This window comes from Pleurodeles waltl, chromosome 9, assembly GCF_031143425.1.
Source record: "Pleurodeles waltl isolate 20211129_DDA chromosome 9, aPleWal1.hap1.20221129, whole genome shotgun sequence".
NCBI lineage: Eukaryota > Metazoa > Chordata > Amphibia > Caudata > Salamandridae > Pleurodeles > Pleurodeles waltl.
Window position 1 is genome coordinate 540,047,728 of NC_090448.1, and position 14,517 is coordinate 540,062,244.

Sequence of the window (14,517 nt, forward strand, 5' to 3'; positions counted from 1 at the left end):
AAATCTAGGTTTTTTTAGTAGGTGGGGAAGAGAGGGAGACATCATCATCTTTATCAGATACCACGGAATCAGAGTCCGCATCCGGCATGTCATCATCTGTATCTTGAACAGCAGAAATCATCAAGGGGGTTATAATATTATTAGCTTTTCTTTTGTGTTTTAATGATGACTGAGAATTATCCACATTTTTATTCTCCTTGGGGGGAGCCTTTTGAGGAACCACGTCCTCTGCCACATGTGAGGAAACCTCACTTGCCTTTTGCGCCAATTTTTTAGATTAAGATTTAGAAGGGGACAGGCGCTGACTGCCTTCACCCGCAGCCTGGGCCGATAGAGTCTTAGAGATTAAATTAGTAAAGGAAGACTCTAGGTTCTTGGAGAGTTTATTTATGGAAGAGGTAACAGCCTGTTGTACAGAGGATTTAATAAAGGAATTTAATTCCTGTCTAATATCACTAACATCCTCTAAAATGTCTTGTCTGGAAGGAGAATTATCCCTCTCCATATTGAACTGGGATAGAAGGGGTTAATTGTGAAGGAAAATACAAACCAAAAACCTCCCCTGTGGGCGTGTTGTAGGAAATTCTCTGTAAAGGGGAGTGGTCAGGACACAGAAAAAAGCAGTCAAGAAAAAGTAACCTGAGGCGTTGTGGAGGAATGCGGTTGTCAACGGAGGCAGGTAAAGAAAGATGTTGCAAAGTCAGCTGAGGCTGGAAGTAAGTAAATCTAAACGCGCGCCGAGTGACAGGAACGTCCGTTGCTCGAGCGCGTCTTGACAGGACTGAAGCATTTCCTCAGACGCGCTGAATAGAACGCGCGCATCTGAGGAGATGCAACCGGGAGATAAAGAGCGCGCGCGGCGGCGCTCAAGGAATAAATGCGGCGACTCGCGGGCTCGAATAAACGAGCGTCAAGCTACAACATTGAAATAAAGCCAACTCGATAAATAAATACAATAAATATAAGCAAATATGAACAATACGTTAGAGCAATGAAGGAAAGGTACTTAACTTGACTGCGAGCAGCAAGAAAAGAGGGCTGTTCGCAGTCAAGTGATGTCATAATGCCTTTGTATATGTCCATTGGTGGTTATATTTGTACACTGTTTGTTCCCCATTGGCCCTTTTTCTCTGGCCTTATGGGAACTGTAGTTTCTTGACTGCTGCTGTTTAATAAAGTAAGAAAAGAAACGCATAATAGGAGCCTCCGGTCTTGTCATAAAATTCAGCTTTCACACATGCAAAAATCCTCAACCTGTCATAACTGTTAAAATCCTGCGTGAAAAATTGGCCTTCCATCAATTACGTTTTTTAAAATCGCCCTCTGCTTCTTTCTACATTCTACCTTCCGCTACTATTACTCTAAAAATCTATGTTACGGTCGTATTTCACGTTTAACATTGAACGCCTGCATGTCCGCTTTCTGTCTCTACACATAACCTGGTATGAGATTGCGGACTCGTGACATCAGTCGGATTGATTGGTGGATACACTGCCAATGAGCGAGCACGTTATTAGTCTGTCGGTGTGCCGAATCTCTAGTGTGCAGAAAGTGCAAATTCACCACGAACATGAGTTCCATCGGAACCGGGGTAAGAGGGGGCAAATTTTGATTGGGAGCGGTTGGAAAAAAGCCGCAGGTGAAGGCAAAGTGGGGTGGCCGGGCGGGGGAGTAGTGGCGCAGCAATGTTTGTTAGTTAGTCCCTGTGATAACAGTTTTTATTAAACCTAGCCTGTCCGGCCTAATCTTGGGGTTTTTGGTCGATCCTTACTCATCGTCCATAAGGACAAGCAAAAGCATCATTTTCACACTGTTGCACCTTTTCCCCGCGTGCTTATTATTTTGGTTTTGCCAAGACAACGATTTGGGCCAAAGCGACTCTCTTTTGATATTATAATGTATCGAAACAGGTAAGGATGTGATTGGTGAATAATTGCGCCTCTTAAACATTTTACCCTATGTAGTCTGGATGCCCGTCAAAAAAGACGGCATCGTTTAGCAGTTGACTTTGAAAAAGAAAGTGATTCTAAATAGGGAGGAAATGAACTATATCCAAAGTGAAAGTAATGACAAACCAGTGCAGACCAGCCGCTAAATAAGCAACGGAAACTGTTGATTTTAAAGGACAGAGTGACAGTCATCAAGTGGCTTTCAAAGCAAAATCATTAAAAAGTGACTACTGACATGCAGCTTCGAAAGAAATCAATTACACTTTTTTCCCTACTCGCTATATTAATGGATATAGAGCTTTAACTTCCTTATTACTTACATCACAGTTAACACCACCCATATGGTGGCAGTAGTGCCCCGTTTATTAATGCGATGCTTGAAGATTTTATTGCATCCTCGAGACTGCAAATAGAAGCTGGAGTTGGAAGAGGGCAGTCTATAATCTCTATCAGAGTTTCATCACCATAGCAAGCTCAGGCCGCTGTATCGAGCATAATGTTTCCTTCTGGGTAACTATCAAGTATTAAGTCATAAAATTAGAAATATGCACACAATTGGTGTTTGCAAAACAATATAAAGCATACGTTATAATTCGTGTGTTGCTAGCACCAGGGCACCCCCTTAATGCCCATTTTATTTGTGTAACGTGAGGTAGTTTCATTGTACTGTCAAGAGTGCAGGCAGACGCCGGAGTTGAAAGAATTTATAAACGGCCCTGTTCTCACGCTGGATTTGCCTCCCGAGTTAGTGTTCTATTCAGGCGTGTACTGTGCTTACCTCTTTATTTTGCACAAGTAAAACACGTTTCTTTTAGGTGGAAATGTACTTTCTATTTTTTTTTTTGCTCTGTGGATGGTAACTAATGGTATGGTTTCCCAGATAGAAAGCAATGTAGACTACAGATACCATCTGCTTAGATAATGTGTGTCTGTAAGTTTTTTTTGATTGTTGGATAAGTTATAAAATGTACATCACACCTGTTCTGAAAACTACAAAATTACAAGGCCCTACATGCAAAGTGCCGTTGTTTCAAGAACCAGTACTGAAAGCAGGTGCTCTTTGTGACATGAAATCAATCATTGTTTTACTTTTCTAGTATGCAAGAAAAACAGCAGTATGAATTGAAATGCATGCACAAATTTGAGAAAGAGTGCATTTAAAGACCGCTGGCATTTAGCATGACAATGTCCCTGCTTGCTGTACAAGTGTACTTAGTTACTACCTATGTCTGCACTCTTATTAATGTCGCATTACCTTTGAATAACGTTATTGTCATTAAAATTAGTGTCACTAAAGTCCCCAAAGGCTGGTCTAATTTGCTGGGTAAAAGAGGACTCTTTGCACCTGCCACGCCCACCTTCTGATTGGTGGAACACATTTTACTGTAGCTAGTGAATGTGCAGAAACCGTTGTTCCATTTTGTTCTTTGGACTTTTCGTTAATTGCTGGAGAATACTTGGAAGTTGACTAAGGTGATATGCTGTGTACCGCTTTTATGTATAAAAAATATAGACTGAAAAGTACTGTTAACGTTCAGCAAGAAGAATCGCAGTGAAGTTTGTAATAATCGGATGAGTCGTAGGTGGCAGTTCAGCAGTAAGGCGTTTGCATTTATAAAGCACAGAGTCATCATGGTGCTGCAGCAGTGACAGTCACCTAGGCAGAGACACGGGTTTTAACAAAAGAGAATCTTTTAAATGACTTACGAAAAACATCGTACCTAGTTATGGAGTGCAGAAGAAGGGCATTCCACTTTTAGAGCCTAGAGACTCCGAAGGATCCACATTCAACCACAGCACGCCTTCTTGCTTACCCTGCAAAGCCTCATATCAATAGCTGACCGCTAATTGAAATGCTGTGATTGACTAGTTCGTGGGATTATTTTGTAGGATGAAAGTGAAATTGAGTAATTTGCAAATGTGTGCAGCAGTTACAAAACTAGTATGAGCTGTGTAGTTCCTCGGTCATTGTTAAGCCTCTTATTTACAGTGATTCAAAACCTAAAAGTCTCATATAGCAATTCCATAATTAAAAAGTGTATTATTTAAAAACAAATGTATTGCCAGCCAGTTTACCGTAGTTGGTTTTCAATTGATGTACCAATTACTAAACAGTAATCAGGGAAAATTCAGGAAGTAGAAATAGTCAAGTGTAGTACATTCACAACCTCATGAGCATTGATAGTAGAACAACTTACCCACAAGTCCCCCTGATCCTGCCAAGCCTTAGAGTAGGCTAGCAGCACAGGTAGTGTGAGTGGGTTATAGTGATTCTGATGGTACAGCCTAAGGATAATGAAGATTACCAGTAAGAAATTACGACATTATCCCTACATCCTCTCTTCAGTCATTAATGTTGAGGTATCCCAAAGCTCTGCTGGCCACTCAATACCAATAATAACAACATATCACCATCAACTGCAAATAAGTTTAATAATGAAGACAGATTTATGGATATCTAGAAACCAAATTAATAGCATCATTTAGCTTCCAGAATCCAGGGCTTTCAAAACATTCTGACCAAAATTACAATTGGTTATCCTCAACTCGTGAATTTTATAGTAATTCAGAAAAGTGTGAGGATGTTAGTAGAAGCCCATGTGCCAGCTCTGCACGTTTCCGTCAGAGATATCATTCAGTTCAGCCCAGGAATCAGCCTCACTTGTAGTGGTTCTTGTAATACTCTCTGGCAACTGACCTAAGCAATTGCCTAACAGAAGAAAACATTTCTCTAATCCATCTACTGATAGCAACCTTAGAGGCTCTAGTTCCAAAATTAGAGTTACCAAAGGTGATGGGAAGTGATTAGATTCCCTATACATACAGACCTTCATGAGAAAGTATGGATTTGGGATTACCTCATTTCCATCCTCTAAAATTGTGTGATGGGGAGCTTTGGCTATGAAGGCGCCTGACTTTCCAATTCACCTCACAGACATCATTGCAAAAATAACAAAACCTTTAAGGTAAGGAATTTTTGCCTATTGGGCTTTAAACTAGAGACAGCAAAATCCATATGGAACTAATCAAACAAACATGGTAAAACCATATTCATCTTACACTGCACAGGCGATACCAATCTGCCTGATCACCAAGCCTGTAAACTCTTCCAATGCTTAGAGTAAGCTTTCAAAATGGAAGGATGTCCCAATTGTTTAATTAAAAGGGCCAACTAATCAGAATGCCCTTACTTAATAGCCCAATACTTTCATTTTCCTTACCTATGGCACTAGATTCCAAAAAGAAAGGGATCCCCGTGGTAGAATAGGAGAACAAGATAGAGGAATTTTCCAAGGAGGAAATAGAGCCATGGATAGAAAAAGGGGGGACCATAAAGTTCTGAGCTACAATATGGTATGACCACAATAGCTTCTGCTGCCTCTCTTTGGATTCACAGTACAAGCTGAAGAATTAAGGAAAAGGGTAGAAATGCATTAAAAATGAAGAGTAGTCCAAGCAACCATACCCATCTGCTCATATTACAGGCTCTGTCCAACATTATCTTCTCCTATTTAGCATGGAAGCTTTTCCATCTAAAGACTTGGGGCCAGATGTATCAAAGGGTTTTACCCATTCTGTGTCAGTGGGAAAATGTGTTCGTACATTTGGCCCTTGGTTCCAGCCTGGAAGCAAATTTGCCCTGATCTCCACTGTCCTTTATGTGGCCTGTTGAAAGAAAATATTCTACATTTTTTTGTGCATCTGCCCCTTTGAGAAAGAAACTGATAAGTCCCTCTCTTAGAGCTTTACAAATTATATTCTGTCGCCCAGCTGTGATGGCACCTCTAACCCAACATACAGCTAGCCTCTAGAGCCACAAAATTTCTATTGCAAGTCAAAGGGCTACTCACCTGATAAACATTGCACTTCAGTGTGTTTTAACTTTGGGCTTTATAGGGCTTGTTCCGATCGCTTTACCGGCCGACTAGTTATTTAAGGTGTATGGATCCTACGTGGCTTCAATCTCTTGACAATATCTATTTTAACCCTGCAGGGCTGACACATATCATATGATATGCCGTCGCTCTGCAACTCAATCTTATTTGAGTATAATTATTTATTTTAATGATCAGGGGCGCTGTGTCAACGTATTGATTTTAACTATTGATATGTACTTTTAATTGTTGTGTGTACATGTAATGATTTTAATGAATCTGCGATAAAGTATTACTTACTTAGTCCAGACAACAGTTAGAGCACACGCACCCATACACAGCGGATAAACTTCTCACAATTGGAATTGAGAGGAGAGGCAGAGGGGCATATTACTGGGTTCCCAAACCTATGTCAAATCTTCCAAAACACAGGCTGAGTTAGACACGGCTCCTGAGAAGTTGAACATTTTCAGCTTAGAGATTCAGCCATAAGATTTTCCTTTCCCTTTATGCATTTAACAGTTGGAGATGGAAGGTTTTGTTCTGACCAGTTTCCTATCCTCATTGCCACCACATTCTGAGATGAAGACCTTGTCCCGCCCTGCCTGTTCACATAAGACATTGCAGCAGTGCTTAATTAGTAAACAAATAAGTGCCAGGGTGCTCTTAAGAAGGCCACTACAGATAGTACCAGCACCACCACTAACCATCACAGTCTTACAGGTGCAACAACTCAGACTGTTCCAGGCACCCAAAGTCATAAGAATGTATTGGGCGACAGGGAATAGTAATTTTTAATATATATTGAATTCATAAACAGCTGCTGTTGTGCACATTTCTAAATAAGACAATCAGTGCCACCATTTGGCAGACATTCACAAGTGCTGGTGTTGACAAGTGCTGCAGACGAGTACCGGAAACCAACTCAAACTAAGCACTTCATTGGAAACTGATTGTTCTGATCAGGACATTATGTTGAAGTAGAATTTTCTTGAAATGAGTCATCTTTCCATTTAGCAGTCAATCCCTCGAATTTGAGGATTGTTGCTGTTCCTTTTCAGACCATCTCTCTTGTGACATTTTATCTGACAAAGTTGCGCACCAGCCTATCAGACTGTCATCTGTTGTTGCTATGAGTGGAGTAAATAGTGCTAGAAAAAAAAACCTTTTCAGAGATGCCTTCTTCAGCCTACACTGAAGTTCAAGTGAAATGTGATGAGTCACTGGGATCTGTCTCAAGTTCAATTGGTGATGGTCCACTATATTTCAAAATATGAATCAGGGGAAGTCTTACCTGTATGTAGCCTGATCCAAGGTACAAGCAACACACACAAGACTCTGTGATCTCGAACTTTTAACAAGAACCTCGCTGACCCTTGACTCAGAGACAAGAGTAAAATCAGTGCTTTTCTCATTCTCTGTGATTTCCTGCAGAAAGTACACCATTCCCATATCTGTCTTGAAATGTGCACATACGAATACCTGATTGTGTGAAGGTTTAAGATGAGACTTTTTGGGGGGGAGGGGGGAAACCATGCTGGGATAGGCAGTTCACCATCATCTTCACCCCCTTTAGGGCCAGTTAAGTTGAAGGTGATGCCAGGAACCAAATGTTTAGATAGGGAAAGACTAAATAGCATTGAAGGTTAAACCATGAGACTAGAGGAACCATCATCTTTGTGAAGACTCTTGGGGCAGTGTTTTGCTTTCCCTAATGACCAAGCTGACAATCTCTGGAATGCACTTCTTAGTTCAAAGAAGACATTTTATTATTTCTTCACCAAGAGGCTCCTAAAAAAATGAAGGAGATTATTAGGTCGAAGGCACATGTTTAAAAATAGTCACAGCAATGAAACGAAAATTTATCAAAATGATTCTCAACTGAAATGTACACAGCAAATATATGCAATTATATTATAGCATAATTGCAAAGCAAATGATAAAGTAAAAATTCTTCACCGTACTGCCTGCCAAGCTCTTCATCCTTCTCATGCCAGCAAAAAGATGACCCCTGTTCAACTGTGAGAAAGAGATCATCACCGTCACGGGAAAATGTCAGGCATTTGACGTCCAATCCTGACCGAGGCCTCGGAAATTCCCTCACTACTGAGCAGAACCACCTCTTTTATAGCTTAAACAACCATGGAAAGAGCATTCTGAAAGGCCCTCCCCTCTCAGATGGAAATATTCTAACATGCTGGCTACTGTAGGTCAGAGTTGGAAGAAAAACGTTGAAAACTGGCCAGCCTTTCAAGGCTCTCCTTCCAAGGGCGCACCTTTCCCTGCACTGGAGAAAACAAAAAATATGTACTTTCTTATCGTGAACTGTTCATGTTCGGTGAGAGAAATATGAAGAACCAAGCTTAGTTTACCATGTGGAAAAACACAGCTCAACTGCAATGTCTTAACGCCACGATAAAGCCAATAGGCAGCTAAACTGAATACAAAATGTAATCTGCAACTGGTGAACATTGAACAACTAATATGCAACACAAAGTCAGTGGTCAAAAACATCTAATTTTACTACAGGCAGTGTGATCACAAAGGGAATGACCTGGAAATGGTGATGTTTTCTGGAAATGGTAGATATCGGGAGGAACGTTTGAACCACCCCTCTAGGTATATGAAAGTAAGCATCCATCAGATCTAATACCTTCAAAAATGAACCTGGCAGGATAAAATATCCAATCCTCTGCAGTGTCCCTATCTTAAATGGACCCTCTTCATCGACCAGTTGACTCAACTTAGTTCTGTGAGCAACCTGAGTCACCCTCTATTATGAACCGTGGCTCTGTTGATTGTTGGCATTGCTTGTTATAGGTCTTTTCAGAATTTGTGAGAGAATAGCTGATTGAATTGCTTCCAACTTCATAGAATACTAAGGGTCTGATGCAGGACATGTCCCAGTTGAAAAGGGAAGAGATGAGAATTTAACCTAGTAGTCCTCTTTCACCACTCTTTGAATCCAGGAGTCTGAAGAAGACCTTTCCCGTTCCTATAGGTATCTTAGCCTTCTCCTTGCTGGGCACTCCAGGCCAGCTTCAGCATAATCATGATCGTTGTAAATTTATTAAGAGAAGAAGTCTTATTCTCCTCAGCTGGGGAATGTAAATTTCAGGAGGAATATGCCAGTGTGCAAGCGATGGTGTGTGGGGTGTAGCAGGCACTTCATTGGCCTCTAGGATTGTACAGCCCTGGGCTGCAGACTGAATTGTGGGGACTGAGGATCTACATGGGCAAAGCCAATGGGACACCACACAGATCTTGAGTGTGTTCCTAGAATACTTTTGTGAGCTACATGCCACTACTGGGGGAAGTCTGCCTTGCAGGTGGGAGACTGTCTGTAGGGCATGGCTCGTTTGGCTGAATGAGGTCAGGTGCATTTTGTTGCTGCAGCCATTTACTGTGGAGGAGCTAAGGAACAGAGTTGGTGGGCTCCCCACAGGTGAAGCACCGGGGTCAGATGACCTGCTGGCTTTATTTTATAATCAGTAACCTGGCCCAATAATTGTTGGTGATCTTTGAGGAGGTGCGATGAATGCAGTTCTTCTTCTGTCCTATATGTGAGAATTACGCTTCTTAAGCCTGATAAACTGGTGTGTAGGTGCGACTCCTACTGGCCCTTGTCACTCATAAACTGGGATGCACAAAAATCTTGGTGAAACTGATAGCTGGCTGCCTGACCCTGCTCCTGTTTGAGCTGGTGCACCCTGATCAGGCTAGTTTTGTTGCAGGTTGCTCTACGATCCCAATCTGTGTATTTTATTTGATGTTCTCCAAGATATTGACCCTGATTTGTTCGCTGCATTTGTTTTCTTAGATGCCTCCGAGTCGTATGATTCTCTTCAGTGGGACCAACTGTTTGCAGCATTGGGTAGGATGGGCATTCCCAAGGAGCTTTTAGGTTGGCTCCAGCTGCTGTACGCCACCCTATGGAGCGGATATGAATCAATAATGCCTATTCTCCCCCCTCTCTCTTTGGCGATCACCAAGAGCCTGAAGGGAGGGGTGCTCCCTGTCACCCCTACTCTTCGCCGTAGCCGTGGAGCTGCTGGCTGCCAAGATCTGGTAGCAGTTCTCTGTTTGCCCTATGCTACACGAGCAGACCCCTTTTGATTTATCTATGTGTAGATGACATGACTATATTTCAGAGAGCTGCAGTCAAGTCTTCGTGTCATCATGCGGGAATATATCTGTTTTGGTCTGCTACTAGGGGTTACTATTAACTGGTTAAAGTCTTAAATAATGCCCTTCATGTCCAGCATGCCATGCTTCGTGCCTGATTTCCCTCTGACCTGGTGTGATGACTCTCTAAATTATTTGGTGCAGAAAGAGCGAGAGTTGGTGATTAGAGAAAATTATGGGGTTGCTGTCACTCGAATAACGGAGAGAGAGATGCAATGGATATATCTCCGCTTTCTGTGGCGAGGCTCATGAAGATGGTGATTCTGCCCCAAATGTTAAAAATCTTCCCTAACGGTCCTGCATACTGGCAGAGATGTGTGTCCCTGATGTTGTTTTTTTCTTTCCCCACATGTAGTGGTCTTGTACGCGTCTTACCATCTACTGGAGTCCGGTGTCTGACTTGCTTGATGTTGCCATTGGGAAGCCTGGCTTATATACCTCACAATATGGGGTTTGGGCTTATTTAGGAGCCCAGAAACATGCAGGGTGAAGTCTTGGCTGATCAAATCAAGAGTGCACCAATACAGTGGGCGACTGTGAAACAGCAGTTATCATATGCGGAAGAAATAAGAGGGCTACGCAAATAGTGCATAAATGAATGAGCTCCTTGAACAGTTTCAGATCCAATTAACAAACCTCTTTGAGAGCCCACTACCAGAAATTCCCCATATAGCATTCTCCAGATAAAAGATGCACCCTTTAGACATGTGGAAAAAGCTGCAGGAAGGTTGACATATCTGTTGATAATACAGAGAAAATTGGTGGAACAGGAGAGCTTCCTGCTAGGAACACAGAGAACGGGAGGCCCACTTTCTTAGAATATAGACTTACTCATTATGAGTACTCCTTTTAATTGTTCTCCCTCCCCCTTCCTGTGACGCTGGTGCCAACCCTTCTGACCGTCACACTTGACTACTATTTGCCTGTGAGTGTCAGGACTCACACAGCATTTTCTAAAACGCTATTTCACCACAGAATTGGGATATAAGTTTTGTTTTATTGTTTACAGCACATCCCAATAATAATACTATGCTGGATCTCTAGTAAAAAAAAAAAAAAAAAAGTTACATGCTTACGACTAGATCAGTACTCACAAGATGTCTTTGCCTCAACTGACTTGTACATGCTGATGACAATAAAAAAAAAATGTATTAAATAAAAACAATTTGAAGGGCTTGGAGTCATAACTTTTGCAAGGTTTTCATGAAACACTGCCATTCACGTAAAACATGTTGTAAATCACTGCTTTTTTTCTCTTGGCTCTAGTCTGTGGGCCTTGATAGCAAGGTTGGGGGCAAAAGTCAAAAGTTCAGACCAACCGCTTGAATGTAGAGGCCAAATTGGTCCTGGTAAAACTTGTACCTTCACGTTTTCTAGTCAGCTGGCTTGTCGGTGGGGACTTCTGCAGCTTGGATCCAGTGTTGGGTACAGCATCTGCGGGCAGGCAATGTCCAGCTGTCTCATGGGGATCCTTGGTCCTTGACAGATGTTTGAGGCTGCCTACAGACCAACAAAATAGCTGTAGTCTATGAGCCTCAGACTCTGTGCCAAAAACAATTGGTTTTGCTTTAAGCTCACAAGTAGCAGGTCTGTGGGGAGAAAGAGTACCTTCTATCACCAACAAAGGGTCCATGACCCGTGGAGTACCTCGTGGGAGGCTAGGACATGATCTCAAGGGCTGCACCAGCAGAGTCCAGGGCAAGTTCAGTGGTAGTTTGTCAGCTGGGTAATGTGCAGGTGCAAGGATTCTTTAGTCCCTGAAACTTAACAGGAGGGTGTCCAACTAGCCCTTGTAGTCTACTCACTGGTCCTTGGCAAAAGTGAGAGAAGACAGGCCCATGGGCGTCTCTCCATGTTTTCAATAACGTAAGCAGCCCTTCTCTGTTTAAAGTCCTGTCTTGTTCGGGCATGTGCGATCTTTCTTGGTGCAGCCTTTCTTTCTGAGGTTCAGCAGGTGCAGTCCTTTCCAAGTCCATTGGTGTTCGGAGCTTGGGGAGCAGGGGTGCCACTTTTGTGCCAATATCGTTTGTGGTGGTGGGGGAGGATTCCCTATCCAGTGAGAGTAAAATTCCCATGGGGCAAACAGGGGTGTGGAATTTATTAAAATATCTACTTGTTCATGGGGCAGGTTACTTCTTAAATCTATTTGTCCTGTAAAAAATCTACTTGTCCCTTTGGTGCCATGTAGTGCAGCGACAAATTATGGCAGCAATCTCATTATGTAAGAGCTCTGATACTAGCCTCTCTGATTATGTCAGGGCTACTACTATAGTAGGGCTTCAGTACTTGCAATTTTAATCCCTACTATAGCAATTTCCTTATTTTGCCACCTTCCCGAAGAGCTACATACTGGGGCTGGAGGAACCAGTAAGCAATAGTTCCAGGGCTGGAATGCCTTTGAGTCTGCAAACCTACTAACTTGTATGTTTAAGGATTTTCACCAGCTCTTTCTTCTCTAATCTTTTCCCATAATGAGAAAGGTTGGAAATTTACTCCTGACAAGGGCAAAGGTAGAAGTTCTTCTAGGTTTGGAGGAAAAAAAAAAAAAAAAAAAAGGTTGGAGGGAAAGTGAACTTGTAAGCGTTCAATAGATTTTCACATGAACAAGTCTACACATGCATATTAGCTTCTGTAAAATACAATTCACAAATATTTTCTAAGATCTATTTCTGTAAGTTCTTGTGAATTCATGAAAGCCACTAATTCAAAGACATAGACCATGGGTGTACTTTAGTGACATTCCTTAAGAATTGGGTCCGTAATTACTGGCGTTAACGAAGACATTTTGTCCCAGATTCAAGAAAAGTGGTGCGTCACATCGTAAAGGTCCACTTTTCTTGTGCCCCCTCCTAACGCTACTATTTAAGATATGGCGCACCATGGTGGAATTAGGTACAATAGTGTCAAACTTTTTATTTTATTGTGGCCCTTTGCTCCACTAGCGTCAAAACTTTTGATGCTAGTGGAGCAAATTGCAAGGAGGCCTATTCATTCCAAAGGGTGTGTCCTTTTAACGCCTGCATTAAGCAGGCGTTAAAAATGACACCAATAATGGCACAATGAAATCTTGTAGACTTCATAGCGCCATTTTTGCTGGCCTCCTTGTACCAGAACACCCCTTTGTATACATTACGCATGCATAATGTGGCACAAATGGTCACAAAGTGGCGCAGTGCATGCATTGTGCCACTTTGTAGATATGGTTCAGCATTTTTGGCAAAGTAATGGCACATTTAACGTCATAAAAATGACGCTAATGTGGCGTAAGACGGCGCAAGGCCACCCTTAAATTTGAGCCTTTGTTTTTAATAAACATCTATTTTCCTATATATTGTCTGGCTTTACTGTGAGTGATTGCATTCTGCTCTTCCACAAGGAGCATATTGGCACACAAAGTAGTTTTGTGCAGTGCCAGGAACCACTGCGGCAATCAGTGTTGTAATGAAACTGGAGGGGGCCCCCTGCAAAGAATATGGAGGGTCCCTCCCTCCAGACTAACTCAGGGCAGGTGCTGTGATGAGGGGGCCCCCTGGAAGGAGGCTGCGGGGCCTTTGTTACGCCACTAGTGGCAACGTGTGCTTTTTGAGACCAACATTTTTTTTTTTCTTTTTGTCTGTGTTTGTTACCAATGTATGGGCCTGGCAGCTCCCACAACAATAAAGTGTTAAAAAAGCCATGTCAAAACAAGGCAGGCATTGACAAAACCAAAAGACTCCCCCCCCAAAAATTTCAGATTGGTTGGCTGTGCCAGTGCTTGTTTATTGTTATGCTTCTTATAATCTTGTTGAAAATGGTTACACTGACTTTCCATTAGGAATATTTTTGGGAAATACTAGCTTTCATCAACACATTTTACTACATGATGGTTCAAAGAAATAGCATCTTTCTTAGAAGCGAAATGTTTTTTTTTTTTTTTCCTATTTTTGTCAGAACATTGAATTTTGAAAGCGAAAAATCACTCTTACCTACAAGCGGCTGCAAACATTTACATCTAAACCGAGAACATTCTGGGAGCATTATACTTAGTCTCATATTGTTAAACTTTTTAAACAAGTGTGTACACTTTAAAAAAAAAAAATATATATATTTTACTGTAGCCGCTGCCAGTAGTGCAGTGTGACCTTAAAACGTTTATCTACAGCGCTCACCCTAATAATGAAGGCTTTTAGTTAATGAACCATAAATACAAGTTGGAACAGCATTAACTTTTGGACACACATTACCTCCACTGCAGACAATTCTCTTCTCTGTAACCTGGCAGCCAAAGGGTTTGTGCTGCAGTGGGTTGGGCCTACTTGTCCTAAAGACAAAATAAACATGAAAACTTGTGGTCCTTGACCCCAAACAGTATGTCCTGGGCGTCGGGAGATGGGAATTCCACATCCCTGGGCAAATAGCCCTTCTTGCTTAGCTGCCTATGGGGTTGACGCTAAACAATCCTACAGAGCACCTATTTGCCCAAATCCAAGATGTGAGAAGTTTCCATCTAGTAAAATGAGCCACCCTCT

General features: G+C 42.0%; 1 protein-coding gene across 1 annotated transcript in view; it reads left to right on the forward strand.

The window, feature by feature from the left end:
• The first annotated feature begins 1,457 nt into the window (after positions 1 to 1,457).
• The window catches only part of PSMA3 (proteasome 20S subunit alpha 3), a 178,253-nt gene continuing 165,193 nt past the window's right edge, over positions 1,458 to 14,517 (forward strand). The window contains exon 1 of the mRNA XM_069207452.1: positions 1,458 to 1,591. Coding sequence (XP_069063553.1) covers positions 1,571 to 1,591 — 21 coding nt within the window. The 5' untranslated portion in view covers positions 1,458 to 1,570. The remainder of the gene's footprint in view (positions 1,592 to 14,517) is intronic.